Below are 10,810 nucleotides of genomic sequence, written 5' to 3'. Positions count from 1 at the left end.
TTTTTTTTATTTTTTTGAAAACATTCTTGGGAAAAAAAAAAAAAAAATATATATATATATATATATATATATATATATGGTATAAAAAATGGTAACCTAAAATAGTAAAATGTAAATTACTGGTTTTATTCAAGTCAAAAATAAATTAAAAGGCTAAATCATGATAGAAATAACTATTTTACAGTGCACAAATATAATATACACTTATATTTAGCATGATATTTAAATTTTTGGAATAATCAAGATTTTTTTATGTTCTTGAAAGGTGTCTCTAAGGCTGCATTCATTTAATCAAAAATACTGTAAAACAGTTAATAATGTAAATTATTACAATCTAAAATAAATGTTTTCTATATGTGTGTATACAGACAGACAGATAGATAGACAGATAGATAGATAGATAGATAGATAGATAGATAGATAGATAGATAGATAGATAGATAGATAGATAGATAGATAGATTAAATATGACAGTTGAATTATCAAGAGAAAAAAAATGAATCAGACATTTTTCATAAACCCAAACTCTTTCTGTGTTTCAGTACGGTAATTCAGGAGGGCCCCTGGTGAACCTGGTATGATTTTTGCTTTTTGTTATGATGTCCTCCTCATACGTAAATAATGAAACCAGCTACAGTCTTATGTTTTAATGGATTAACAGGAGTAACAGAATGCAGCCAGGGTTGATCATGTTTACAGCATGTCTTTATGAGCCTAGAAACATATGTTGGCAGAAAGGCTCTGTGTTGAGTCAGCCGTGATCGTAATCACATGTGTGCATGCATAATGATCAATGGCGGCGGAAACATCCCATTGTGACACGAAGACATCTGTGCATGCAGATGTGCGGTATGTTTGTGTGTGTTCACATTTATACTTGTGTTTTCACTCTTGTGTCTGTTGCTGTAGGATGGTGAAGTGATAGGAATCAACACGCTGAAGGTGACAGCAGGAATATCCTTCGCTATTCCTTCTGACAAGATCCGACAATTCCTGGCCGAGTCTCACGACAGACAGGCTAAAGGTCAGGAGCAAAATGAGCTAAATCTGAAACTCTTACATTGCCGATTAAAAGTTTGGAATAATTACGATTTTTGAGTGTTTTTGAAAGAAATCTCTTATGCTCACCAAGGCTGCATTTATTTGATAAAAAAAACAAATGTAAAAACCACAATAATGTAATATTATTACAATTTAAATGTGATAAATTCCTGTGATGGCAAAGTTGAATTTTCAGCTTTTATTCAGCATGGATGCATTAAAGGGATAATTCACCCCAAAATGAAAATTATGTCATCATTTACTCAACCTAAAGTTGTATGAGTTTCTTTCTTCTGTCATATTCAATGTAAATATATTGAAAAATGTTTTTTATGTTTTTAAAAGAAGTCTCTTCTGCTCACCAAGCCTGCATTGATTTGATCCAAAATACAGAAAAAGCAGTAATATTGTGAAATATTTTTACAATTTAAAATAGCTACTTTCTATTTGAATATCTTTTAAAATGTAATTTATTCCTGTGATTTCAAAGCTGATTTTTTAGCATCATTACTTCAGTCTTCAGTGTCACATGATCCTTCAGAAATCATTCTAACATTCTGATTTGCTGATCAGATAACATTTATTATTATTATTATTATTATTATTATTATGTTGAAAACAGCTGAGTATATTTTTTTCAGGTTTCTTTGATGAATATAAAATTCAGAAGAACAGCATTTATCTGAAATAGAAATCCTTTGTAACATTATAAGTCTTCATCATCACTTTTGATCAATTTAAAGCATCCTTGCTAAATAAAAGTATTAATTTCTATAAGTATTAGTTTCTCACTGAACAATCAAGATTAAAATTAGCTTAATAACATCACCTTCTAACACTACCCAATACTGTTTTGTAATGATAATCCAATTATGTGAAGCCAATAAAAGCAGTTAGAACAATTAGGCCAGTTTTAAGTTAAAATTAGGTCAGTTTTAACTGCTTCCTGTTTTGTTTGCTAGTGGCGGTCTGAAGGAGAGCGACGTCATAATCAGCATTAACGGTCAGAGGATTACGTCAGCCAGTGACGTCAGCACGGCCATCAAGAAAGACGACAGTCTGAGAGCAGTGGTACGACGTGGCAATGAAGACGTCATCCTCACAATCATTCCTGAGGAGATTGACCCTTGACCTCCCTCATGCTCACCCATGAGCTGGTTCTCAGACTTTTCCCGAGTGTGTCCGGAGCCACACTCATTCTAGAAATCATAGTGAACACTTTCCAGTCCAACCATCATCCAACCTGAATATCGTTCTCAGCTTAGAACAGGAAATGTCCTTTTTCAATTTTCCCCATATCTCCCTTGTCTATTTTCTGCTTATTCATTAATAAACCATGTTAGAATGAGCCCTTTGCAAATAAATATGCTAATTTAGTGCTGGCTAGTTCACTATAACACTCCGAAATGTATATAATTTCTCTGTTCCAAAACCTAGTAAGCAGCCTATAGGCAGGATTTTGTGATGAGCAGAATGATTCCATTCAAGATGATGAACGAAGAAGGTAAATGTTGATTATAATCTTATATTTTATTCATTACTGAAAAGTATCTACTAAAATAATTCAGTGTAATTAAAAATAATTGTTTTACCCAATTTTATGTGTGCAATTTATTTTTATGAAAATTACGAAAATTAACCATGGTTTTATTATATTATAATTTTTTTTTTGTTTCATTTAATTAAAAAAAAGTATTTTCTTTTTTTGGTGGATTGATTGCCATTTGTATAACCATAGTTTTACTACAAATACCATGGTTAAACTATGGTTAGTGTAGCAAAACCATGGTTAATTTGTGGTTTAACTTCAATAACCGTGATTTTTTGGGTTTATTTAAAACTATAGTTAATTTTTCATAGCACATTTATGCTGTGTAGATGTCTTTTTGATGTGCACTTTTCATCTAGTTTCAACTGCAGTACGTCTGTCTCTAAAATGTTTCCTGTCAGAGGTTAAAAAAAGACGTAGAAAATGTCTTTAAGATGTTTATGGTTTAGAATGTATGAAAACAGATGTCTTGGAGATATATGTGTGCTAGGGTGACCATACGTGCCATTTTCCCAGGACGCGTCCTGGCCAAGATTTCTCTTTTACATAAAATATCTAGGTTTTGGCTTTGTTTGCGTGTGCAGACCGATCGGTGTATGACATCAAAATACCATACAGACAGTTCCTTACGCTTTCAAAATGCTCTCGAGGTATTTTGATGTCACACCGATCGGTCTGCACACGCAAACAAAGCCAAAACCTAGATATTTTAGGCAATATAGAAATCCTGGCCAGGACGCGTCCTGTGAAAATGGCACGTATGGTCACCCTAATGTGTGTTATCTGGGTAGAGTATTATGGTGTTAACTTAGCAACATGCTAACGGCTAACTACTGAAATCAGTGAGTCTCCTGTGAGTTAGATTGCGTGCAGAGTTGCTGTCTATGTGTGTTCCAAATCACTCACATATGAGGTTACATGGCGGGCGGTTCACTAGGTTTTGGAACAGACCAGATCAGCAAGGTATCAAAATTTTGTCTGTATTCAGCTTTCTTCATTTTTTGTATATTTACACTCAGATTTCAGACTTGACATTATTTGAAAAAGAATTGTGGGCCATTAGAGGATGACTGTTATCTTGGCATACCTTCTCTTCCTTAAATGTTTGTGTGTCTGTGTTTGTCAGACGGCAATTTCAGAAACGAAATTAAAGAAGGTTAACGTTTTTAAACCGTTTCAGTGTCATACTGTTTGACTTCACAAACATCAAGAACTTTTTAAGGTCGATTAGAGGGATGCAATTCTAGATTTAACCAGCTCCTTGGCAAGAAACAATCTAGCAGGGAATATTGAGGAAGTGAGTGCCCAGAACTGCTCTATTAACTATTCTTGATAGTTTATTAGAAGTTTAAATAGGGGTCCTGCTGCGTAGCTTTGTCTGATCCAATCTTAACCAGTTTGTCATGCCAGTAATGAAATTAATTTTAATATTGTCATGCTTGGTTTCATATTAAGATAACATGTTTTTTTCATAGCATTAAAGTGTCCCTATTCTGGGTAAAGAAAGTTCATATTTTGGTTTTGGCAGTCCCCAACAACAGGTTGACATGCATGCAAGGTCAAAAAACGCTTTCATTGTCTTATAATATGCATTTGTTTTTACCTTATGCCGAGTTTACACTGCACGATTTTTCACTCGCCGACAGGTTTTGCGAAATCGCCAACAAATGCCCGAAATCGGAGGCAAATCGGTGCTCGTTCACGCGAGTGACAATCACGCTGTGTGAAATTAATTCTGACTGAAAAACACATCGGCGATGACCTGCAGTCAATGAGGGACCAAGATACTGGGCAGTGGGAAGTTCGGGAAGGAGTTACATGAAACGTAGTTTGCGGACCAGTGTTGCCAAATCCGCGATTGTCGCCGGTTGTTTTTTATGTCAGCAGGTTGAAACAACCCCAATAACGTGATATTTAGGCCCTGGAATGTGAATTGTACTAGGAGAACCCCGCCAAAAAAAATGTGTATTTTACCCCCGAACGTGACTTTTACTGGGGGGACCCCCTCGAAAGCAATTGGGCTATTTTCAGGCTAGTTTTGAGTAGTAATTGGGCGGGTTTTGTAGCGAAAACCTGGCAACCCTGCACTAGACAGAGCTGTCAGTGATTCTTCCTATTGTAAAGTCATGCAGTGTGTAACCTCCTGTCGTCGTTCCATCGTGCAGTGTGAACACAGCAACAACTGAATGCTACCCCAGATAGTCGTTCAGTGTGAAACCAACAGTGATGCGACGTCTTTGAAAATCGTGCAGTGTGAACTCGGCATTACTTGCTCAACGACTCCCAAACGATTCGCTCAACGATTAATTTTTCCAAACCCCTCCTTTGCGTGACGCTAATCTGCGTGATTGGTCCGATTGGTCTCATTTTTATTTCATCATGCCTGTAATGCCTGATAAGACATGCTTTTTTTACCGCTCTAAAAGCGGCACCTAGTGGCAAAGAATTAATTAGCATTTTCATTCAGACCAACGAAAAGTCCAACAAGTGGGCGGGCAATATGCTAATGTTTCATGTTGACGTCAACATGAAACGGCTTGGGATTCGTTTTAAAAACTACTAGTTTCAATGATTCAGAGTCAACTCTTTCTTTTGAGAGACTATAACGTTATACAAGGTGTACTTTCAGATTTGAAATTTTGCAGGATGTTTTCATTCACTTCGAGCTGTATTAGACACTGCATGAAAGGTAATTTTCAAAAATCCATAATAGGGGCACTTTAATGATTCGTAATGTTTCACACATTATGTATCAGACCTATTATTCTTCAGTCTGCCTCACCTCACAAGCCTGAAACAGTGTGGACAGCGAGGGACACATAATAAACTCTCACTCAATTTGATTATTATTGCTCTTTAAGAGCTTTATTCAAATTCATGCCAAATCACTGAGCTCAGCGCTGGATTTCTTCTAGTACATACTGTATGTACAACACTTTCAGGATCAGTTGTGATATGCTGCCCTCATTTGTTGATTTACTGGAGGCACAATGTGATGTGTCTACAAGCAGGGACACTAAAGAGTCCAGGCATTATGAAAAAATGTACAAAAGTTTTACTCAATATTGTGATAATCTGCAAATTATACTCTCTAAAACAAATTGTACTCAGTATGTCTTTTGGCACACAAGTTGCACAAGCAGAGTCTAATCCACTGCATTGAATTCATAAGGTAAAATAGGGGAAGTTTTTCTTTTTCACTTTGCTGGATGACTTCAGGCTCTGGACTTGAGTAACAGGGCGGGTTTGCATTCATGTCCCCACATATTAGCTTCAGTTGCTCTTGGAGAACACTGACTGAATCTTGGGTCGATCTCAGGTCAGAGATTAAATAAAACCTCAAAAATGAGATGGAGACAGAATTAGGTCATTTATTTTAAACTCTAAGTCATATTTTACTGGCATTATGAAACATATTTGCTGTAAGTGCATTTGTCTGTGGGGACTATAATGTCAAATGTTTGACTGTTAAATAATTCTCAGAATTATTATGTCAAACATCTTAAAAACTCATTTGAAACATTACAGTCTCTCTTTTAATGAATATGTCTGATTCATATTTCATATTTTGGATGGTAATTATTTCTATCCTTTCTATCAGTCCAGCACGTTTTCTTGCAAACAAACAAACAAACAAAACTCTAATACAGCAATGACAATTATTGTAATTAAAATCAGCAAAAATGAAATCAAATAAATTAAATTTATACAGCAATACTACTATGATGTACCCTACAATTATTATTTTTTTCCATTTAACGTTTGTCACGTTTTTTTCAGTTATATGAATGACATTTTATTTGATTTTAGAAACAAGACATGAGAAAGATCAAATTTGGGTTCATCGAATTTAATCTTCTATTAGATTTTCAAAGTTTTTTAAATGACATGTCTGCCTAAAAATTTCTTCCTTTTGCAAGAAAAAAAAGCATCATACTATAAAGGATAACATGGAGTCAGTAAAATAAAATAATAACATTTTATGTTTTCCTTTAGACAGTGTTCAGAAAGTAAAATTAAAAAATAGTCTTAAGTTTGACGTTCCTATTTTGTAACATCTTTTTTTCCTCCTGCTCTAATGGACATAACTGTCCCCAACAATATTCATGAAAACTGGATTTTTATTTATACACATATATGTGGCAGGAAACAATAACATTCTTGATGAACTAGAGGTTTGTCACTGAATTAACACAAACACCTAGACACTGTGATTCATCAGTGATCGTTTATAAGAAGCTTCAGTTTAGATACTGAAGTGTTTAAATCAAGGCAGCAACACAAATATCATATTACAATTTTATTTTTATTTTTGCAATTTTATGGATTTATTTATGCACAGGTGGGTGCACTCAAACTATAGGGATGATGTATATTGTAGGCCACAAGCTCAATACATTTTTAAGTTTTATTCTACCACATAAAATACTTCAGTCAAACCCCCTTGTGTGTGTGTGTGTGTGTTTTAAAGCATTCCTTGTCTTGAAAAAAGCAGTTACTAACAAGTGGCTTGGCTAAATGGGACTAGATGTTGTCAGCGATGATAGACTTCATCACACCAAACAGGAAAACTCATCTACTCACTAGTCCACTTTCACAACCTCATGGATTAATAATTTACAGTAAGTCTGTGATGGGGTTAGAAAATAAATAGGGTAAAGTTTCATGTAAAGATGACTTTTAGGCTGTTTACTTGCGTTCAGTCCATAAGCGCTTACATGAATTGTGTTAGCAACATGACTTTGTTGATTCAGTTGGGCCGGTTTGACTCTGGTCCATGGGGATACTGGTGAGAGTGTCTGCACAAAACAGCTGCTATTCATCATCGGTACCACCTCAAATGCTGACCCACTTCTCTGTGGTTACAAAACCCCTTCTGAAGTGGACGTCTCTCTCTCGGTCATAAGACAACAACAGCTCACTGTTTGAACAAATCTACTCAATGAACATCACTGTGGTGTAGACAGGAGACAAGCATGACGATCTGAGTAGAGTCTCACATGACAAGGTCAAAATGACAACATGGTCTCGGTGGAAAGTTCCTCAAAGGGGTCAAAACTGCTAATTTGTAGTGCTTTGGGTTAATTTTCTCACTGATTCATACGGAGTTTGTTCATTCAGCTGTGTTTTCTTAGCTGTTCCTGAGTGAGGCAGCTCTCCTTCATGGTTGATGGGCGACTACCAAAAATAGCACAAGTTCATGTTCATAGGATGCATGAGAGAGTTGTAGAAAAGGTAGACTTGGTAATCCGCAATGCAGGCTTTGAGACAACTAAAAGTTAATGAACTACTGAGAAAAGATGAGGTGAATGAGAGATGTCAGAAGAGCCATATGAGGGAAAGTAGAGGTTTATAGACCTGTCGCATTGGAGTTTTCGGGATTATATGAATTTCCATTTAAGTAATGCAAAACATGTTTGTAGTAACACATACAATCAAAGCCTGTATGAGGCAAGTGTACTTGAGGGTTTAGAAGCAAAAATATATAGCTTGTATTTTTGTCAAAGGGCTCATTTTAATTATTCTGTACAAAAAAAATACAGTTTGAGCTGTAACATGGTAAAAATAATAAAAAAATCATTAAATGGTGGGAACTCCAAAAGCCTATGCACGGTTGTTATTCGTTGATTTTAGTTCGGCTTTTGATACATTTAAACCACTGTTTGATTAAAAATCTGGGGCAGTTGGGTGTAAATCCCTTTTTTTATCAAATGGTATTATTTGTTTTTACCTAATCGAAGGCAGCAGGTCAAGGTTAACCACAGTATATCAGAGGTTAGCAGGTGTTCCACAAGGCTGTGTTTGTTCCCCGATTCATTTTACATTGTATACAAATGAATGCACAATGATTCAATGCACGATGAATGTCATGATTCCAGTAATCTCATAATAAAATACTCAGATGATACAGCTCTGCTAAGCCTTTTGTATAATGATTCTAACCCTCAGTATATCATTCAGAGGTAGAAGGGTTTGTGAAGTGCTGTGACCTAAATCATCTTATTATAAATATAAAAAAAAAAATGAGGAAATGTTTTTTGACCAAAAGTCAATTGGGAAGCACTCACCTGTATTTACTCATAAGGAACCCATTAAACAGGTGTGCTAGTATAAATACCTGGGTGTTTATATGGATAATCTACTTACCTGGGGACCCCATGTAGATAGTATATGTTCTCTTGTGCAGCAGAGGTTACAATTTCTACAAAGACTGAGAGTTTATGGGGTTCAGCAGAAAGTAATGTATTTATTTTACCAAGCTGTAATTGGAAGTATAATATACTATGGTTATACTGTGTGGTTTGGTAACATCACAGTCCAATCTAAAGCCAAACTTGCATGTCTGGTAAAGATGGCTATGGGAATTATAGGGAAAAGGGAATATTAAACCTTGGAATCATCTTATGAGCAGTCGGTTCTTAAGGAAATTATTACAGTTTTTCTGAATTGCTAAAACACATTTCTTGAAACCATCACTCATTTTCTCAAAACCTTAAACACAAATCCAAATACTCAAACTAAATTCACGAAACCTCTGACTCTTCCATCAAACTCAAACAATCACTGCAAAACCATTTCACCTGTACTCAAAATCAACCGGTGCTCTCAGATCACACACACTAAATAAAATAAAAAATACACAATCAAAATCAATAAAATAAACACTAGAGCATTCATCAGACACTACAGAGAAAAATGGAGAACACTGCATCCAGAACATTACAGAAAAAAGTATATTGTATTGAGTAAACAATTTAGCAATTCTGTAAAAAAGTATAGTAATTGCAACTGAGTAAGGTGAATATATTGTATAGGCCTACTGTATGTACTGCAAGAATAGTATTGTGCTGAATATTGAATAGTACTGAATGTTTGTATATATTCAGCACATGGATACCGCAAAAAATACTGCAGTCCAACTGCAAAGGCCAAAAGGGTCAAATAAAACTCTAAATGAATAACATACTGTAAGTTGTGCAATTGTAAAATCAGGGTCAAGGAGAGATTCATTCTGGCTCAACAATTTTGAATCGTTGTGTGAAAACGATGACAACTGTGCTTTAGTTGTGTTTAACTTTTGCCGCTTGTGTTTAGCATTTTGCAGCACAAATACATCACAGTGTGACAAGTGTTTAAGGGAATGAGAATGTGTTTAGAGTTTTGCAAAAAGACTGCATGAGATTTGCAAATAGAGCCTAACTGCCTGAACGTGTTTACGGTTTAGCAGAAAGAGTGCTTTATTCGACAAATTGGTTTAAGCTAGTGAGAATTTGGTTCAGAGATCGGGGTTTAGTGTTTTAGCAATTCAGAAAAACTGTAAGATATTATCTGATCCCTCACATAGCTTATATTCCGAATATGAGTTGCTGCCTTCTGGCAGACGGTACAGGCTGCCTGTGTGCAGATACAATCGTATTAAGAAATCTTCTGTACCTATGTCGATTAGACATTTTAACATGTCATTTTACATGTAAACTTTGTCGTTTTTTTTATTTTTATTGTGGTTTGGAATGCTGGTTCGTATATGTGGGTTTTTTATTATGTAATGTAATGCCGATCAGTGTGTGTATACTGTCCCATTGGGGACATTGAAGTGTATTGAACTGAATTGAATTCCGTTCGTCTATTTATACTAAGCCCTAAAAGTATGTATTCTTTTTGTGAAGAAAAAGTAGATACTTTGGAGTGTGTAACAGAAGAGTAAGCAAGCTTTAGGACATACTACAAGACCATGAAGTTGCGCTGTTGCATAGTTACATGCACGCTGTCATCATAAACCGGCCAGTCAATCATCCTGTAACCGTTAACATCCTTATATACACACTCCACATTCTGTTTATTTAAAATTACACAAATGATTCTTTCTACTGTATTGGAGAGAATCTTGTTTGAATATTGTGCAAAAGTTACCATGTTTTCCGGCATCAATCAGTCATGACAAGAGCTAAAATCCTGAGTAAATTGTATTGTCACTCAGCCAAGAATAGAAAGCCACTTTATCAGAGAATTATCATGTTAAAACATATAGGGCGAGGAGAGTATTTAAATAAATCATGCAACGTGATGTACTAAGATTTGATAGGACAAAAACATAAGTTCATTGGATACATAATATTATTCTTTAGTATAAACTTTATTTTAATATCGTTTTCTTTTGTTTTTGTCCTTAGTTCTCCTTTATGAAGAGTATAAACATATGAACATCATGTACACAAAGGC

The 10,810-nt window shown here is 35.2% G+C and overlaps 1 protein-coding gene across 1 annotated transcript in view; it reads left to right on the top strand.

The window, feature by feature from the left end:
- Positions 1–2,172, top strand: part of LOC107571737 (serine protease HTRA1B-like) — a 31,545-nt gene extending 29,373 nt beyond the window's left edge. Inside the window, exons 5-8 of the mRNA XM_016258097.1 lie at positions 543–575; positions 910–1,074; positions 1,932–1,933; positions 2,004–2,172. Coding sequence (XP_016113583.1) covers positions 543–575; positions 910–1,074; positions 1,932–1,933; positions 2,004–2,172 — 369 coding nt within the window. The remainder of the gene's footprint in view (positions 1–542; positions 576–909; positions 1,075–1,931; positions 1,934–2,003) is intronic.
- Positions 2,173–10,810: the final 8,638 nt, after the last annotated feature.

Source organism: Sinocyclocheilus grahami, unplaced genomic scaffold (assembly GCF_001515645.1).
Source record: "Sinocyclocheilus grahami isolate Dianchi unplaced genomic scaffold, SAMN03320097.WGS_v1.1 scaffold1642.1, whole genome shotgun sequence".
NCBI lineage: Eukaryota > Metazoa > Chordata > Actinopteri > Cypriniformes > Cyprinidae > Sinocyclocheilus > Sinocyclocheilus grahami.
The sequence above is the reverse complement of the archived record's forward strand: the minus strand, read 5'-3'. Positions and strand labels throughout refer to the sequence as shown.